The sequence below is a fragment of the Anomaloglossus baeobatrachus genome, chromosome 5, assembly GCF_048569485.1.
Source record: "Anomaloglossus baeobatrachus isolate aAnoBae1 chromosome 5, aAnoBae1.hap1, whole genome shotgun sequence".
Lineage (NCBI taxonomy): Eukaryota > Metazoa > Chordata > Amphibia > Anura > Aromobatidae > Anomaloglossus > Anomaloglossus baeobatrachus.
The window spans coordinates 83263015-83283971 of NC_134357.1; the positions used below are offsets into that span (position 1 = coordinate 83263015).

General features: G+C 42.8%; 1 protein-coding gene across 1 annotated transcript in view; it reads right to left on the bottom strand.

Annotated features, from left to right (window-relative positions):
• Positions 1-1842: 1842 nt before the first annotated feature.
• Positions 1843-20957, bottom strand: part of LOC142313330 (claudin-10-like) — a 28840-nt gene continuing 9725 nt past the window's right edge. The window contains exons 2-5 of the mRNA XM_075352329.1: positions 17532-17693; positions 7192-7273; positions 7008-7115; positions 1843-2177 (exon numbers count right to left, since the gene is read on the bottom strand). Coding sequence (XP_075208444.1) covers positions 2051-2177; positions 7008-7115; positions 7192-7273; positions 17532-17693 — 479 coding nt within the window. The 3' untranslated portion in view covers positions 1843-2050. The remainder of the gene's footprint in view (positions 2178-7007; positions 7116-7191; positions 7274-17531; positions 17694-20957) is intronic.

A 20957-nucleotide genomic window follows, 5' to 3' on the forward strand; every position in this document is an offset into this window, starting at 1 on the left:
CCACTACAGCTTTGAGTGTGAGACTACCATCATTTTATAGTTAATCATCTTGGCTATCTCATACACAAATTTGACTTGCAACTATTTAGCATATGATCAGTTATGTAGATTTGTGTCATGTCACTGCATTTTACTATTTTGCTCCTAAAAATCTAAACTTAAATTAGTATTATTTTGTTAGTATTTTGTAAATCCACCTTTGACTTTCACCACTGCCTGGATCCTTCTGGACATGATCTCAATGAGATTCAAGCATGTCTCAACCGCAATATGATCCCCGTTCTCTTTTCCACATTCCCAATCTTGGTGCATACTGGTCAACTCACTTGGGTATGTACACGACTTTTTCTTCAACTCTACCAATAAAACTTCTATTGGGTTTAGGTTTGGGAACTGTGGGGCCAAATCAGCACCTCTACTTCATTGTCATTGAACCATTTCTTTGCCAATCTCGACATATGCTTTGGGTCGTTGTCCTGCTGGAACACTATGTCATCCTTTTCAGACCCATAGTACTCTAGTGTACAAAGTAACTCATCTTGTAGGATACCCACATATAGCTCAGCATTAAGACCATCATCGATCACGTTCAAGTATCCAACACATTTGGCTGTCAAACAACCCCCTATCATCAGGCTTCCTCCACTGAACTTGACAGTTCCTTCAATTTCTTGATCCGTTAGCAACTTTTTCCCTTATTTCTTCCAGACTCATTTGCTCCCATCAGAGCCTAGTCTATTGACTTTCTTCTCATCACGCTAAATCACCTATTTCCAATCTTCTATTGTCCATTTTTCATACTGCTTTGCAAACTCGAGCCAACTCTTCTTCATCTTTTTCGGGCCACCATTCCAGATCTGTGTAACAAGCTTTACATGGTGCTTGCATGGATGTCTGTGACTTCACTATTGCAAAGCATACAAGCCACCTCCTCTGTCATGTTTGTCGTGCCACAACTTATTGACCTGGGATGAGCCGACTTATTAACTCCAATATTTTGTCTGGAAGTGCACTTCTCAGCTTTTGAATGAATCAACAGACTTCATTTCGTATTCTTCCAACTATCATGGCCTCACATGATGTATTTTGGCAATTTTCTTGGCCATCGATGAGCTGAATGATGCAGTTTCTGTTGATTTGGGAAAATCTTCATGGCTCATCAAATTAGGGAATCAACCTAATAAAATACTGAGCTAGTAGGGAATGTGAGAACAGATTGTAATTAGTAGTATACAGGAAGAAAAATTAAAATTCAACCACCAGGAGCAAAACAGTAACAATGCAGTCACATGACAATAATCTGCATAACTAATCTTATGCTAAATAGTTGCAAGTCAAATTTATGTATTAGATTGCTAAGATAATGTCTATGAAATGAAGGTCATCTCATCCTCAAAGCTGTAGTGGACGGTGAGACATGGAGCTTGAAAGTCAAAAGTTCAAAACATTGTTACCCTTTTGCTCATCACTGTACTTACACAAGTCATAAGAAGTCTAATGAGTTTAGATTTCAGGCGACTTTCATTACCATATCATGTAGCAGTAATTTTTGGCCACTGCTGACATATGTCACTGTCAAAGTCTCTGTGGAGGCCAAACCTTATCCACAAATGTGCAGGTTATGTTATATACAAAATTATATAACAGAATGTCACCAATGTCTTCCATTTTTATTATAGTATATTCTGTCTATAAACTACATTTCTTAATGAAAATAGATCTAAATATTCACATTGAACACATGGACTTGAGTCTCAAAATATTATTTGCATGTTGTTACAGCATATATACTGTGTGTATGTATATATATATATATATATATATATATATATATTTCTCCTTAGTCCAGATGGCACATATAATTTTGTTTTTCTATATTTATGTTTAGATATTACATATATTTTGTTTGTTTTGTACTTTTTAGGTGGAGCTGCTGCTTATCAGGTAATGGTAATGTCCCATCACTGAACAAGGGTAGTCAAGGCAGGATAGTACATGACGTACTCTATATCTGATAGATAAAGGGCAATAGTCCAGTACGTGGTATCGGTCACACATAGGCGTTCTTGTCAAAATGTCTTGGTATTCCTTTTAGTCCATTGCGGTTGTTGTTCTGATCTTGGTGGCTTGTATGGGCAGATCTCACCGACTTTGCTCCATTGTAAGGATAATTCATTCTGAAAAAGACAAAGATATCTTAAAGTTAATGTAAATTATGACTATCCAAGGTGTATGAAGATTTTATAATACAATTTGTAAATGACAGTCATTTCCTAGCCAGAGTGTATCAAGACTGTAAGAATGATGGGAGGAAGCTCAGCCTTTCTAATCAATATCAACAGTCATAGAGACCCAATAGAGTGATAGGGGATCTCTGGGCATGTGAGCTGTATTATGTTACTGTGACGCCTCTGACCTGGTCAGGCACCACTGAGTACTGCACCCATGCTGGGTGAGTGCAAACAGGTAATCCAAAAGGCTAGAATAGGGTGTGTACGCACAGACACATAGTGACCAGGTCTCACACACCATTGAGGGGACCCCTGGGCAGACCCAGGAGGGGGCGTACCTCCACATCCAATCAAGGGGTGCGGTAGAGATGCTGGAAGCTAGTCTGCAGTGGCAGTCAGTCAGAGGAAGGAGTAGGATAGGAGTAAGCCGAGTCTGAAGTGGAGACACAGGAGAGTGGACACACTAGTCAGACCCTGCATGTGTAGTAGCTGTTGGCGCGGGAGAACGGTCACCAGAAGTTGGACACAAAGACGCTGAGGAAGAGAAGTCAGCTGGTCATGTACGGAGACTTCTGGAGGGCTAGGCACGCACGGGGAACAGGTTCTTAGAGCCAGACATCCATTTAGTGGTCTGCTAAACCTGCCGGTGGGGTGGACAGCAAGTCCCACACCAAACAAAACAGAGTCCGAGCATGAGCAGCAACGAGGGGGAACATAAGGAGAATTGAGCCTGAGCTATTCACCTTGGTCCACGCTGCCCACAAAGGGGCCAGAAAGGGGAGAAAAGGCAGTTGCGACTTCCCTGGATGAACCCCATTATACTTCAAGTCGGGGGTTATCCGAAACAAGAAGTGCTAGGAAGGTGAGCTAACAGTTGCCCTTATTCCATCCTGAAGGAAACCTGGTTCTTTCCTTGGTGTATCTCAGCATCGCCCAGGTACCGCTTGAAACACCTGACAGTGAGTAAACCAGTTGCAAGACATTGCTGGGCTAAGACTGAATTATTCTGCGACCTGTTGTTCCACACACACACCCGAGCCCCTGGGGCCAGCCTCACTCTCGGGAGGCCACACCACCTAACTGCAGATCCCATCAGCCCCAGACACTCGTTAAAACTGCAGTGGCGGTCACCTCTAATCCTGACCGCAAACCGAGAGTGGCGCCACGACTAAGAACTACATAACCTGACATACCTGTTGCCAGAGAAGATCCCTAAGAGAAGTCCCTGCGGCTTCCCTGGAGGTGGAGCAATGTCCCTACGGCGACCGCTGAAGGTGGGTGACTCATTACCCCCAGTGAGAGCCGTTCAAACACTGCAAGCAGCCCGCACTGGGATGAGCACTGAGCGTTATCGACCATAGTGATGCCCATCTAAGTGGTGTTCATACGTAAAGCACCCGGACTCTGAACCTGAACTTTTTTTTTTGTAAAGTCTGTGTTTGGTACAAACACTGAACCTCGTGTTGCCTCATCTCTAAACACAGCCACTAATGTCTAAACCGCTGGCAACAAAAGTAAATATACTCCTAAAGTGAAAATGGCAAAATTGTGCCCAAAGTGTCAATATTTTGTGTGGCCACTATTATTTTCAAGCACTGTTTTTTTATAACTGTCATTTTTATTGAGATTTATAAAGTTTAACAATCAACAAAAGCATAAACACAAAACATTTGCATTAAGAAAAAGTACATCAGTGGGTGTAAAGAACATTAAAACTTATCATTAGGGCTAAATGGCCCTCCAGTGGCCCCTATGACATATTGCATCCTGGAACATAGTAAGAAAATTGAAGATCCAAACAACACTAATGCAAGTTATCCACGGAACCACTGTAAACCCAACCTGTTCCACCTTATCCATGCAAGTTTTCCTTATTAACAATATAAAAAAAGAGTTGCCAGCCTACCGGTGTTGCAGTTCTTTGTGGATATAAGCTTGTAGAAGAAAGTCCGCTAGGAGAAGGGTGGGAGCCAGCCACATAAGATCAGGAAAGACAGAGCACAATACAGCGGACAAATATAATAAGAAATGGAACAAAAACCTTTTTCAGTTAAAAAGGGGATAAAATCTTTATTATCCAAAAGGTAAAAATAGCTACACCACAATATTAGGCAGAAATAGGGAATAATCACTGGGAATTACGCGTTTCAGCGTTCTTTGTTAATGGACCATGAGGAAGGCATGAAAGAATGCCGAAACGCATAGTCCCCAGTGATTATTCCCTATAACTTCTGCCTAACATTGTGGTGTAGCTATTTTTAGCTTTTGGATAATAAATATTTTTATCACATTTTTAACTGAAAAAAGATTTTCTTACATTTCTTATTATATTTGTCCGTTAGATTGTGCTCTCTCTCCTCCTGATCTTATTAACAATAAGGACCACTGACTGGGGAGAGGAATGCAGTGTGCAGGCGGCCTTAGGGCTGTCCTGTGGTCCCTTCTGTCAAAGATTTGGATGAGTTCTTTCCCATACCTCTAGGAGTGACATTGAGATTGATAAATTGCAGGGTCCAGCCCTACCTCCTACTAGAGTAAGTTTTGAATTAAGGATTTCCCTGAATCTCAAAATCCAGTCACCTCAGCGCAAGTCCAAAAAAAGTGATATTGAGACCAGGTTGCCCTACCACAATATCAACAGACATCTGGGAACTGAGGATTAAATTTATGTAAAAGCTCTGGGGACTTTATATTGATTTTCTTTATACACAGTTTATTTGGATGCTTTAGCCGCCTTTTCCCAAATTTGCCACCAACCCTGGGGAAACAGCTGTCTTCCAAAGGAGAGACTCCCATTTTATCATAAAAGAGTGTTTTTTCAGAGGTTCATTTCGAGGAGAGTACATTACACTATAGAAATCAGATATCAGCCCCTTAGTTGATGGCCCCTTCGTCATAGCTTCTCAAACTGAGAGACTCCCATTGAACCGTATAACGACAACGGTAAACGTTTAATCTGCATGAATTGAAAACATTTTTAGGTTATTTATGGAGAAATGTATTTTCATATAGTCAAATGAGTGTAGTTCTAGTGATTCCCTGGCCACAATGTCTGCATATCTGGAGAGTCCTGCCAAACTCCATGGGTGAACCATCGCTGGTTCCATCCTATTTGGAATTAAAGACTGATATATGAAGGATATCATTGGAGACCTGGGGGAAGCCAAATCAAAGCGCTTGATGCATGTGAGCCAAATTTCTCATGTAAACTGCATAGACCTAGTGGACTACACAAGAGAGTTTGGATGGACCATGGCCATCGACATTTTTTCTTTTTCAATCCATTTGTTATATGCCCATAATGTTGCCCACACGAGTATTCTTTTCAAGCCTTAATAATTTCTAGGACCGAAAGCCCCCCCCCTGCAATCTGTGAGAAGTGAGATTTTAAAAAAAAAAAAATTCTATGTTGTTTGCCATTCTAGATGAATCTCATAATAGCAGCCTGCAGTGATTTAAGTTCCCCCTATGAGACCCTTAACAGGGAGAGTTTCAAAATATGAATTATTTTAGGAAGTAGAAACATTTTCACTGCAGCTATATGACCCATTAATGTTCAAGAACTGCCTTAACTCTCTTGGGCTTGGATTTCACTAGAGCAGGAGCCACTGGGAGCCTCTATCACTCTTCCATGACAACATCACAGAATAGGTGGATGTTAGAGACTTTGCACTCCTCCACCTTTTTTTAAGGAGGCCCCACGGACGCTCAATAGGGTTTAGGTCTGGAGACATTCTTGGCAAGTCCAGTACCTTTACCCTCAGTTTCTTTAGCAAGGCAGTGGTCGTCCTGGACGTGTCTTTGGGGTCATTATGTTGTAATACTGCCCTGTGGCCCAGTTTGCTCTGCTTCAGTATGTCACAGTACATGATGGCATTCATGGTTCTCTCAATGAACTGTAGCTCTCCACAGCCAGCAGCATTCAGGCACCCCAAACCATAACACTCCCACCACCATGCTTGACTGTAGGCAGTACACACTTGTACACACTTGTCTTTGTGCTCCTTACCTGGTTGCCACCACACACGTTTGACACTATCTGAACCAAATAAGTTTATCTTATTCTCTTCAAAACATAGGATTGCAGTAATCCATGTCCTTAATCTGCTTGTCTTCAGCAAACTGTTTGTGGGTTTTCTTGTGCATCATACCTCAGAAGCAATGCTGGCAGCACTCATATATCTATCTTGAAAAGACAACCTCTGGATATGTTGCTGAGAACGTGCACTCAACTTCTTTGGTCGACCATGGCGAGGCCTGTTCTGAGTGGAACCTGTCTTGGTAAACTGCTATATAGCCATAACCATTGTGCTGCAGCACAGTTTCAGGGTGCTGGCAATCGGCTTATAGCTTAGGCCATCTTTCTTATTTTTTCAGATCATCAGAGAATTCTTTGCCGTGAGATGCCATGCTGAACTTCCAGGGACCAGTATAAGAGAGTGTGAGAGGGATAACACCAAATTTAACACACCTGCTTCCCATTCACACCAGAGACCTTGTAACATTAATGAGTCACATGACATCAGTGAGCAGAATTTAGCCATTTTCGGGGTGCACTCACTTTTGTTGACAGCAGTTTTGACATTAATGACTATGTGTTGAGTTATTTAGAGGACACAACATTTACACTTTTATACAAGCTGCACACTGACTACTTTACATTGTATCAAAGGGTCATATCTTCAGTGTTGTCCCATGAAAAGATATAATAGAAACTTACAAAAATGTGATTGGTGTATTCACTCTTGTGATTTATTGTACATTATTTTTCCATACCTGTCTTTTTTGATAGTATCATTAAAAGAGAGGCAGAGAATAGCACCTCCGATCACGGTAAGAGATGATCCTGCCCATCCGATAAACAGCGCCGCTCCCAGCTCATACCTGTCATAGAAAAGGAATTCAGATATATCTTCCATATTTTGGCTGCCTTTTTCAATTTTATTATCTTAGAACTTACTTTTGCTCCACATATGTTGGATCAAAGAATTCAGATGTTATTTTGTGTGCATAAAGGGAAATTCCAGACATGGCACAAAGCCCTGCAACAGACATGAAAAGGAAGGTCAATTTCTGTCTATTTTACCTCTGTGGTAATCAGCCAACGTGGAATAAGGCCCGCTTTACATGCTACGACATCGCTAGCAATTGCTAGCGATGTCGAGAGCGATAACACCCGCCCCGTCGTACGGCTGATATGTGGAGATCGCTGCCGTAGCGAGCATTATCGCTACGGCAGCGTCACACACACACATACCTGTTCAGCGACATCGCTGTGACTGCCGAACAATCCCTCCCTTAAGGGGGAGGTGCGTTCGGCGTCACCGCGACATCACTAAGCGGCCGCCCAATCAAAGCGGAGGGGCGGAGATGAGCGGGACGAACATCCCGCCCACCTCCTTCCTTCCTCATTGCGGGCGGGACGCAGGTAAGGAGAGGTTCCTCGTTCCTGCGGTGTCCCACGTAGCGATGTGTGATGCCGCAGGAATGACGAACAACATCGTACCTGCAGCAGCAACGATAATTGAAATTAGGGAGGGATGTCACGATTAGCGATTTTGAACGTTTTTGCAACGATTCAAAATCGCTAATAGGTGTCACACGCAACAACATCGCTAACGTGGCCGGATGTGCGTCACAAAATCCATGACCCCAACGTCATCGCTTTAGCGATGTCGTAGCATGTAAAGCCACCTTAAGGCTGTTTATTGGATACATCAGTTGCAAAACTGGACAGGTATAGTCATTGTAAATAAAATGTCTTTGGTACAACTTTTAAACCTATTATAATTTAAAGACGAGCACTTAAGCGGGTTTTACACGCAACGACATTGCTAACGTGATGTCGTTGCGGTCACGGAATTCGTGACGCACATCCGGCCTCGTTAGCGACATTGTGTGTGACACCGTATGAATGACTGGTAACGATCAAAAATACTCACCATATCGTTGATCGTTGTCCAGTCGTTCCTATCCCGATTATCATTGCTATTGCAGGTACAATGTTGTTCGTCGTTCCTGCGGCAGCACACATAGCTACGTGTGACACCGCAGGAACGAGGAACAACATCGTACCTGCAGCCGCACGCAATGAGGAAGGAGGTGGGCGGGATGTTCTTCCCGCTCATCTCCGCCCCTCCGCTTCTATTGGGCGGCCGCTTAGTGACACCGCTGTGATGCCGCACGAACCGCCCCCTTAGAAAGGAGGCTGTTCACCGGCCACAGCAACGTCGCTAGGCAGGTAAGTATGTGTGACGGGTGTAAGCGATGTTGTGCGCCACGGGCAACGATTTGCCCGTGACGCACAACCGATGGGGGCGGATACGCTCGCTAGCGATATCGCTGCGTGTAAAGCCCGCTTTAGTTTCAGAACTTTTGCAAAAGCATCATTTGAAAATAAAAACTTAAATATTACTTACAATTAAAATTCCCTATCGCTTGAGCACTTTTGCTTTGGTGGTCTCCACTTGGAATTGAAAAGATGAATCCTATTTATCAGTCGGCTGCAGAGTCAGGTAACTAATAGATGGGACCGCATCACCTCAGGTCCCCGAGGAGACCACCGGATTGGCGGCTCTGCAGAGGTGGGGAGTAACATTTTTTTATCTTATAAATAAATAATCTTGCTGCAGTGCTAAATTCAGTCTGGAAAACCAGTTCAAGTAATGCAGTGAGTTTACAAAATTTCTCAACAATTTAAGGGTTCTCCTTGTGGATAGTGACATGCCAGTGTAAGGAGACGTATAAGCCACATAAAGCTCCTCTGGGATATTAAATATGCAAATTGTCTCTTCAGAGATGAAAAAGACCTGACATCTATTGGAAGTAGCAATCGTAAGTCAATATGGACCCTTTAATGAGCCTTGCATATGACTTAGGATAAAAGCCAAACCAGAACCTCAATATGCAGACATGTGCTTCAGAATGTTGTTCCTTGTCAGTACAAAGCATGAGATCTGATTTGGCTGTATGAGAGGCTTCTGACTGCAGTCTAATGAGTAACGTTTCTTCTTATGGAGAGTAAGATGCTTGACATGCCAGTGTGAGTAGGCTTATAAGCCGTGCAATGCTCCTCTTGGAAATGAAATAAGCAACTTGCCTCTTTAGAGTGGAAGAGGACTTAGGCGGGCTTTACACGTTGCGACATTGGTAACAATATATTGTCGGGGTCACGTCGTTAGTGACGCACATCCGGCGCTGTGTCGCAGCGTGTAAACCCTAGGAGCGACGATCACCGATCGCAAAAACGTCAAAAATCGTTGATCGTTGACACGTCGCTCCTTTTCATAATATCGCTGCTGCTGCCGGTACGATGTTGTTTGTCCTCCTGTAGCACCACACATCGCTGTGTGTGACACCGCAGGAACGACAAACATCTCCTTACCTGCCTCCACCGACAATGCAGAAGGAAGGAGGTGGGCGGGATGTTATGTCCCGCTCATCTCCGCCCGTCCGTGTCTATTGGCCGCGGTGACGTCGCTGTGACGCCGAAAGCACCAACCCCTTGAAGGAGGGATTGTTCGGCGGTCACAGCGACGTCACCGACCAGGTATGTGCGTGTGAAGCTGCTGTAGCGATAATGTTCACTGCGGCAGCAATCACCACCTATCGCATGTGCGACGGCGGCGGGGGCTATCGCGCTCGACATTGCTAGCGATGTTGCAGCGTGTAAAGCCCGCCGTAAACTCTAGAGCCAACTATTGGAAATAGCAATCCTAAAAGTCAATATCAAATGTCGATGTTTTCTTTTAGTATTGTTACTGCCAATAGGTGGCACTAAAGTTCAAGTCTTCTCCCTTTCTTAAGAGGCAATTTGTATATTTAATTTCCCAGCGGAGCATTCCATGGCTTATAAGCCTCCCTACACTGTTATATTAGGCATGTCACTCTTCACTTTACTGCACATGTGATTAATGTGCCTTTAAGTCATTTGGTGTTAATCAGTCTTTGTATCCAAAAGTATCTTATACAGTGCCTACAAGTAGTATTCAACCCCCTGCAGATTTAGCAGGTTTGATAAGATGCAAATAAGTTAGAGCCTGCAAACTTCAAACAAGAGCAGGATTTATTAACAGATGCATAAATCTTACAAACCAACAAGATATGTTCATAGTATTGAAGCGACCGATGGGAGGGCCGCGGGTGTGTGTGTATGCTCTATTCCAACAAAATCCCCATACTCAGATTTTACCGGTAGTAACATTTCTTTACTAGGAAACATGTTTATAATACAATCAACTGAGCTATCTGCACACATGGGTATAGGAAGCCCCTGGACTTTCACTCCTTCCGGGTATGCAGCAAGAAAAAAACAACAACAAAAAAATGGCGGCAACTTTCCCTAACTTTCCCTACAAACACGTACCAGTCTATCCCGAAAGAAGATGTCGCTCCCACGTCGCAGGCCTGGGGTCTCGCGGTGATGGGTCCCGGTGCAGCGCTGGAGAGATGAAGCTCCTCGGTCTTTTCTTTTCTTTTATCTTCTCCAGCTGGTGACGGATTATAAGTAGTCTTTTGGTCCCGGAGCACGCCGGGCAGAAGAAGGCAGGTCACAGTCCCTGCAATTACACTCAGATGGCGGTGCTCGGTAGTCCGGTTAACTCCCTGAGGAAAACAAAGTTCTGCAGACTGGGAGTGACAGAAACTGCTTTCACCGGGTGATTTCTTCCTGACTTTTGCGGCAAAACGAGCCCTCTCTTCAGGGAGACCACACGCAGGACTCTCCTCACTGAGCTCCGGAGCTGAACAACACTTTCCCGCGTCTTCTCTTCTGGTTTTTCACACACCAGCTCCTGTGGGGAATTTCCCAGCTCTGTGTTTGTCGTTGTACAGTACGACGCTGCCCCCTTGTGGGCAATTGCTGGAACAGTATTCAAAGCCATTTCTACAGAAGGGATACAGTCGGACTTGTTGACCCCATTACAGTATCATAGTATCATAGTTTTTAAGGTTGAAGGGAGACTCTAAGTCCATCTAGTTCAACCCGTAGCCTAACATGTTGATCCAGAGGAAGGCAAAAAAACCCCAATGTGGCAAACAAGTTCCAATGGGGAAAAAATTTCCTTCCTGACTCCACATCCGGCAATCAGACCAGTTCCCTGGATCAATACCCTGTCATAAAATCTAATATACATAACTGGTAATATTACATTTTTCAAGAAAGGCATCCAGGCTCTGCTTAAATGTTAGTAGTGAATCCCTCATTACAACATCATGCGGCAGAGAGTTCCATAGTCTCACTGCTCGTACAGTAAAGAATCCTCGTCTGTGATTATGATTAAACCTTCTTTCCTCAAGACGTAGCGGATGCCCCCGTGTTCCAGTCGCAGGCCTAGGTGTAAAAAGATCTTTGGAAAGGTCTCTGTACTGTCCCCTCATATATTTATACATTGTGATTAGATCTCCCCTAAGCCTTCGTTTTTCCAGACTAAATAACCCCAAGTTTAATAATCTGTCTTGGTATTGCAGCCCACCCATTCCTCTAATAATCTTGGTGGCTCTTCTCTGCACCTTCTCCAGTTCAGCTATGTCCTTCTTATATATCGGTGACCAGAATTGTACACAGTATTCTAAGTGCGGTCGCACTAGTGACTTGTACAGAGGTAGAAGTATATTTTTTTCATGAACACTTATACCTCTTTTAATACATCCCATTATTTTATTAGCCCTGGCAGCAGCTGCCTGACACTGTCCACTAAAGTGAAGTTTACCATCCACCCATACACCCAAGTCTTTTTCTGTGTCTGTTTTACCCAGTGTTCTACAATTAAGTACATAATCATAAATGTTATTTCCTCTACCCAAGTGCATGACCTTACATTTATCTACATTAAACTTCAATTGCCACTTCTCAGCCCAATCCTCCAATTTACATAAATCTCCCTGTGATATAAAATTATCCTCCTCTGTATTGATTACCCTGCAGAGTTTAGTATCATCTGCAAATATTGAAATTCTACTCCGCATGCCCCCAACAAGGTCATTTATAAATATGTTGAAAAGAAGCGGGCCCAATACTGACCCCTGTGGTACCCCACTATGAACTGAGACCCAGTCCGAGTACGTACCATTAATAACCACCCTTTGTTTCCTATCACTGAGCCAGTTTTTAACCCAGTTACACATATTTTCCCCTATCCCCATTATTCTCATTTTATGTACCAACCTTTTGTGTGGCACCGTATCAAAAGCTTTTGAAAAGTCCATATACACAACATCCACTGCATTTCCCTGGTCCAAGCTTGAACTTACCTCTTCATAGAAGCTGATCAAATTAGTTTGACAGGATCGATCCCTCATAAACCCATGTTGATACTCTGTCATAAGGTTATTTTTCTTGAGATACTCCAGTATAGCATCTCTCAAGAAACCCTCAAGGATTTTACCAACCGTAGAGGTTAAACTTACCGGCCTATAATTTCCTGGCTCAGTTTTTGTCCCCTTTTTGAATATTGGCACCACATTTGCTATGCGCCAGTCCTGCGGTACCGACCCTGTTATTAAGGAATCTGAGAAGATTAAAAATAATGGTCTATCTATCACAGAACTCAATTCCTGTAGTACTCTGGGGTGTATGCCATCTGGGCCCGGAGATTTGTCAACCTTAGTGATTTCGAGGCGGCGGCGTACTTCCTGCTGGGTTAAGCAGGTAATATTCAAGGGTGAATTTATGGCATCACTGGTCATGTCATCTGCCATGGCATTTTCTTGTATAAAAACCGTAGAAAAAAAGTCATTCAGCAGGTTGGCTTTACCCTCATCCCCTTCCACCATTTCACCAAGACTATTTTTAAGGGGGCCAACACTATCGCTTTTCAGTTTTTTACTGTTTATGTAGTTAAAGAATATTTTAGGATTATTTTTACTTTCTCTCGCAATGAGTCTCTCTGTCTCAAACTTAGCTAACTTAATTTGCTTTTTACATATTTTATTTAATTTTCTATAATTATATAATGCCTCATCACTACCTACCCTCTTTAATTCTTTTAAGGCTTTCTGTTTTTCTTTTATTGCTTCCCTTACAGCTCTATTTAGCCATAGGGGTTTCCTCTTATTTCTAGAATGTTTGTTCCCATAGGGTATATTTTCTGCACAAGCCCTATTCAGGATGCTCATAAAAGTCTCCCATTTGCTTTGTGTACTTTTATTACTTAGTACATCATCCCAGTTTATTGCACTAAGATCATCTCTCAACCGTTTAAAATTTGCTTTCCTGAAGTTTAGTGTCCTTGTAGCCCCTCTACTATACATCTTACTAAAGAATATATGAAAACTTATTATTTTGTGATCACTATTCCCCAAGTAACCCCCAACTTGTATATTTGATATGCGGTCTGGCTTATTGGTTAGTACAAGGTCTAGTAGTGCTCCCCCTCTTGTGGGGTCCTGTACCATTTGTGAAAGGTAATTATCTTTCATTGTTATCAAAAATCTATTTCCTTTGCTGGAACTGCAAGTTTCTGTTCCCCAATTTATATCAGGATAGTTAAAGTCCCCCATAATAATTACCTCTCCGAGACTTGCTGCTTTATCAATTTGCTTTATGAGGAGATTCTCTACCTCTTCCATAATATTCGGCGTCTTATAACACACCCCTATCAGTATTTTATTATTCATTCTCCCCCCCCTTATCTCCACCCATAGGGACTCTACATTCTCAGTACCCTCACATATGTTGTCACGCAGGATGGGTTTTAAGGATGATTTTACATATAGACACACACCTCCCCCTCGCTTATTTGTACGGTCATTCCTGAATAGGCTATAACCCTGTAAATTAACAGCCCAGTCATAGCTCTCATCCAGCCATGTCTCTGATATCCCCACTATATCATAATTTTCTTCCAACAATATTAATTCTAATTCCTCCACCTTATTTGTGAGGCTTCGGGCATTAGTGTACATGCACGTTACGTATGACTCTGTACCTATATTCCTGCTTACTGTATTGACTGTCCTAACCCTTCCCCCCGTACCACCCCCAATTTCATTACTTGTGCCCTGGTCACTATCTGCACTACATTCCCCTTCCATAAAGTGAATACCCTCACCCCCCATTCCTAGTTTAAACACTCCTCCAACCTTCTAGCCATTTTCTGCCCCAGCAGAGCTGCACCCTCCCCATTAAGATGCAGCCCATCCCTAGCATAGAATCTGTAGCCAACTGAAAAGTCGGCCCAATTCTCCAGGAACCCAAAACCCTCTTTCCTACACCAATTCTTGAGCCACCTGTTAACCTCCCTGATCTCTCTTTGCCTCTCTGGTGTGGCTCGTGGCACAGGTAGTATTTCCGAAAATACCACCTTTGAGGTCCATGCTTTAAGCTTACAACCTAATTCCCTGAAATCATCTTTAAGGACCTTCCACCTACCTCTAACTTTGTCATTTGTGCCAATGTGTACAATGACCGCTGGGTCCTCCCCAGCCCCTCCCAGTAATCTGTCAACCCGATCAGTGATGTGCCGAACTCGAGCGCCAGGAAGACAACACACTGTTCGGCGATCCCTGTCTTTGTGACAGATTGCCCTATCTGTCCCCCTAATAATTGAGTCCCCCACTACCAGTACCTGTCTTGCCTGCTCTGCACTCCTATTCCCCCCCTTACTGGAGCAGACACTCCTCTGGTGTTCAGAGGTCATGCCTTGCTGCAGCAATGCTACCCCTGTAATGACATCCCCCTCATCTGCCAAGTTTGCAAACCTATTGGGGTGTGTCAGTTCAGGACTAGCCTTCCTAGCACTTTTCCCTTTACCCCCCTTTCTAACTGTCACCCAGCTACCTACCTCACCGTCCTGCCACTCACTACTACGATCCTCCCCCACATCTGACCCAGCAAGCTGCTGCTCAGTGAGCAGCACACTCCTTTCCATATTGCTAATGCATCTCAGAGTTGCCAGCTGCTCATTTAGATCCAGTATCTGGGCTTCCAAACGTGCAACTTGCGCACATCTCGAACAACAGTATGCACCCTCGAACGGCTTTTCAAGGACTGCATACATGAGACAAGATGTACACTGGATCGCATTAGCAATAGTGGAGCACATTTTCTAATGGGGATAGCACTAAACAAATGTTAAGTAATTAAACAACTAAATACAAACAATTCTACTCACACTTACTTTTGCTCACACTTTGCTCACTCACGCTCACAATGAAGAAGACTGGCTAAAATTCACGCGCCGCTAGGCGCGCGGCTTTCAGAAGTCTTCCTTCCGGCTGTAACGGCCAAAACCCGGTTCTCCTTGAGCTCGCGGTGACTCTTCACTTATCCCAGAAGGCACTGGGAATATGCAAATTATCCTCGCAAGACTGCTTCCCTGGCTTTCAGAAGTCTTCCTTCCGGCTGTAACGGCCAAAACCCGGTTCTCCTTGAGCTCGCGGTGACTCTTCACTTATCCCAGAAGGCACTGGGAATATGCAAATTATCCTCGCAAGACTGCTTCCCTGGCTTTCAGAAGTCTTCCTTCCGGCTGTAACGGCCAAAACCCGGTTCTCCTTGAGCTCGCGGTGACTCTTCACTTATCCCAGAAGGCACTGGGAATATGCAAATTATCCTCGCAAGACTGCTTCCCTGGCTTTCAGAAGTCTTCCTTCCGGCTGTAACGGCCAAAACCCGGTTCTCCTTGAGCTCGCGGTGACTCTTCACTTATCCCAGAAGGCACTGGGAATATGCAAATTATCCTCGCAAGACTGCTTCCCTGATGCTGCTCAGTTAAATTTTAATAAATTTTCAACATAAAAGTGTGGGTCAATTATTATTCAACCCCTGGGTGTAATATTTTGTGGAATAACCCTTGTTTGCAATTACAGCTAATAATCGTCTTTTATAAGACCTGATCAGGCCGGCACAGGTCTCTGGAGTTATCTTGGCCCACTCCTCCATGCAGATCTTCTCCAAGTTATCTAGGTTCTTTGGGTGTCTCATGTGGACTTTAATCTTGAGCTCCTTCCACAAGTTTTCAATTGGGTTAAGGTCAGGAGACTGACTAGGCCACTGCAACACCTTGATTTTTTCCCTCTTGAACCAGGCCTTGGTTTTCTTGGCTGTGTGCTTTGGGTCGTTGTCTTGTTGGAAGATGAAATGACGACCCATCTTAAGATCCTTGATGAAGGAGCGGAGGTTCTTGGCCAAAATCTCCAGGTAGGCCGTGCTATCCATCTTCCCATGGATGCGGACCAGATGGCCAGGCCCCTTGGCTGAGAAACAGCCCCACAGCATGATGCTGCCACCACCATGCTTGACTGTAGGGATGGTATTCTTGGGGTCGTATGCAGTGCCATCCAGTCTCCAAACGTCACGTGTGTGGTTGGCACCAAAGATCTCGATCTTGGTCTCATCAGACCAGAAAACCTTGAACCAGTCTGTCTCAGAGTCCTCCAAGTGATCATGAGCAAACTGTAGACGAGCCTTGACATGACGCTTTGAAAGTAAAGGTACCTTACGGGCTCGTCTGGAACGGAGACCATTGCGGTGGAGTATGTTACTTATGGTATTGACTGAAACCAATGTCCCCACTGCCATGAGATCTTCCCGGAGCTCCTTCCTTGTTGTCCTTGGGTTAGCCTTGACTCTTCGGACAAGCCTGGCCTTGGCACGGGAGGAAACTTTCAAAGGCTGTCCAGGCCGTGGAAGGCTAACAGTAGTTCCATAAGCCTTCCCCTTCCGGATGATGCTCCCAACAGTGGAGACAGGTAGGCCCAACTCCTTGGAAAGGGTTTTGTACCCCTTGCCAGCCTTGTGACACTCCACGATCTTGTCTCTGATGGCCTTGGAATGCTCCTTTGTCTTTCCCATGTTGACCAAGTATGAGTGCTGTTCACAAGTTTGGGGAGGGTCTTAATTAGTCAGAAAAGGCTGGAAAAAGAGATAATTAATCCAAACATGTGAAGCTCATTGTTCTTTGTGCCTGAAATACTTCTTAATACTTTAGTGGAACCAAACATAATTCTTGTGGTTTGAGGGGTTGAATAATAAATGACCCTCTGAATAAACTTTTCTCAATTTAAAAAAAAAAAATAAAAAAGAAATAACATTCTTTTTTGCTGCAGTGCATTTCACACTTCCAGGCTGATCTACAGTCCAAATGTCACAATGCCAAGTTAATTCCGAATGTGTAAACCTGCTAAATCTGCAGGGGGTTGAATACTACTTGTAGGCACTGTATACCATGATGGATGTCAATGTGTTTCTTACATATCCTGTCTCATAATGATATGTGCAATGTACAAATTATCCTTAAATTCAGAATCTGTACAACATGTTTTTTTAAGATATCAGTATTTGGATATAAACACACTTACCACTCAAGATAAACAGCAAGCCAGAGAAAGAGGTAACTTTTGCTTTTGTGTCATCGGAGCCTCCAATCTTGGTGCACTTCATTCCAACAAGGGCAAAAATTGAGCCAAAAAATCCCAGACTAACAGCAGCTATCAGCAAACCCCGGCAAGCTTGGATGTACCCTGAAATAAAGGATTATAGCGAAACACCACAAATGTTGTAGGATGCTTATTGCATAATGGGTTATTACACACTTTACATCAGCTTTTTGGGGGGCATTCAACTGAAGTAAAGCTAAGATGACAGCAGCAGCGGCACCTGTACCGGCCGCGATCACCGAGGGGTATCTGTGCCTGCGGTGCGCAAGAAGCAGGAAAGATGACATCATGGCAACAGAAGACAGGTGACAATATTTTTTTTGTGTGTATGTGAACAACAGCCTAATAGTGGACAAGTAGGGGACTGGAATGAGGACATTACTAAAGGATGGGGCACATAAGCAGAGGGCTCACTTCTACAGGGTACAATTTGGGCACGTTACTACAGGGACAATATGGGCACATTGCTACAGGGGAAAATATGGGCACATTACTACAGGAGACAATATGGGCACATTACTACAGGAGACAATATGAGAACATTACTACGGGGGACAATATGGGCACACTACTACAGGGGACAATATGGGCACATTACTACAGAGGACAATATGGGCACATTTCTACAGGGTAGAATACGGGCACATTACTACAGGAGACAATATGGGCACATTACTACAGGAGACAATATGAGCACATTACTACAGGGGACAATATGGGTACACTACTATAGGAGTCAATATAGACACATTACTACAGGGTGCAATATGGGCACATTACTACAGGGGACAATATCGACACATTACTACAGGAGACAATATGGGCACATTACTACAGGGGACAATATGGGCACATTACTACAGGAGAAAATATGGACACATTACTACAGGGGACAGTATGGGCACATTACTACCAGTAGCTGCTGCATTTCCCACCCTATGCTTATACTCGAGTCAATAAGTCTATCCGTTTTTTGTGCTAAAATTAGGTGCCTTGGCTTATACTCGGGTCGGCTTGCACTCGAGTATATACGGTACATGTCCAGCTGGTTTATTTCAGTTGTCATAAACCATTCCAGAGTAATAAAGTGAAAAATAGCCATTTTTGTGGCACAAAGATACAAATGTAAAAATAATAAGTCCATATAACTGCGAGGTCCGCCCGCTCAGATAAAGGGTTCTGCTCATGATTACAGCTCTGGATATCTGATACCTCCATACACAAAACACTGATGAAATTCAGAGGTCTTCATCTATGCTGGATCATACCCTTGGCTGGATATATGTGAACAGCCATCCCACCCATCTCTTTGACTGTTCACAAAAAAATGGCCTTTTCATGGCCTAAAAATCCTCTCAGCACATAGCATGCTGGAGCTTACATTCCAAGTTTCACATCACTGAAACTAATAATAACCTCAGGGAAAATATGTCCCCTCTACAATTTTGCCATTGTCCATCTTACACTTTATATGGTAGTCCTTTCCTCTATTAATGAGAAATCAGTGTTTGATGACGCTGTAGATCTAAAATCATTGTCCCTTGCCATCTCCTCCAGGGTTGGCTGATGGCTGCTTTACCTGAATCACACAACATGGAGACTAGTGAAAAAATCTGTATATATGTATATACATATATGAGAAACGGGTTTCAGCCGCGCTAAAAACCACTGTTACCAAGGTGTTGATTAAAATCTCTTTTTTATTACAGTATTCCAACGCGTTTCAGAGACATAAGCCGTCTCCTTCTTCAGGGAAAAAGAGAAAATGTACAAACAGTATGCAGACCGGTTGGTTATATAGGAGTCCATTTCGCCACGTTGACATCTGTGACGTCAATGCTCTCATGGTAACGGAATGACTCATGAGCACGTGAAGACTGCAAAGGAAATGTATTAACACCCAGCAAAAAACTTACAGAGCATCTACACTTTTTAAATAAACGTGAAAATGAAATAAAATTGAAATGTATATATAAACTGTTTGATTTTTTTCAAAGCGCGTCAATATGATGATGGACATAAATAAGTGTTTAACGTGGTACTGGAACCCAAAAGGAGGAGTATCTCACTGGGTTCAGACACAAAGTGGTTTGTCATCATCCGTTACTCCAAAGCTGACTACTTGTTGGAGAAGCGAGAATTAAACGGCTACTACTAGTGCCCCAATAAAGGGTTCGAAAATATAGAAATAGTGATGTGCAGGTGACAAATGTACTGATATAATAAAGAAATGTGCATGTGGATGCCGTAAAAATAAAAATAAAAGGAAGAAAAAGGAAGAAAAAAGTATTTGTTGATATAATAAAAGTACTAGTTTAATGAAGAGATGTGCATATAGATACCGTCCAAACTAGAGGGAGGTAAAAAGGGATGTTTATTTGGGAATAACGTGCAAGTGACAAATGCACTAGTTTAATAAAGAAATGTGTATATAGTTACTGACAAAAACAAAGATATTCGGAGGGATTCCTAGAAAGCAGGGGCCGTGAAAATGAAGTGGAGGGAGAGCGCCTGCGCAGAGACACTGAGCAAGTTCTCAATGAGAGGGTGAAATGAGTTCAAATCGTGGGAAATGAAGGGGAGCGCATGCGTGAAGACACAGTGAAGGTAACTCGGGTTCAGATGCCACACCAGTATCCTGAGTGCAGAGAGAAGTCGGTGTATGAGAAACATGTAAAAAAATGAACAGATGAATAAAATGGAAGGTGTAGTGCAAAGGATCTTTACTAAAAGAAATTAACCTCACACAGCAGTACGAATAATTCGTAAAAAAACAATAATAATAAAACAATAACAATAAATATAAGTATAAAAATATGAAAAATGTGTGGAGAATATATATATATATATATATATGAATAATTATAATTTAAATGATGAGAACTAATGACTACATAAAGGAGACTAGATCCGCATAACATGGAAACGCGCTGTGATAAAAACTACAAGTAAAAAACTGTCTGAAATAAAAACATTAAGTAGATGTGGTTCAAATAGTTGAATACTTGAGTATAAAAATAAGAATAAATAAAAACAACATGTATATAAAACATGTATATAAAAAATTTGACATGTAGGAGAGGAAGAGGGGCTTTGTATTTATCTCCTATAGACCATATAGAATTCATCAATAAACATATGGAAAACACGGCTTTACCGTTAATAAAAGAGCAATAAAAAGACAATAAAAAATTCCAATTTAAAAGGTATAACTAAGGAATAAATATTAGTATTGGCTAAAAAGGTAACTGATGGTATTGTTGCTGATGAGAAGCTAATAGCTGGCGGTTAATAAAACAGATCTGCTACTTCATTCAACCCAAAAGGGGTTAGAGTATTAAGTTTGTG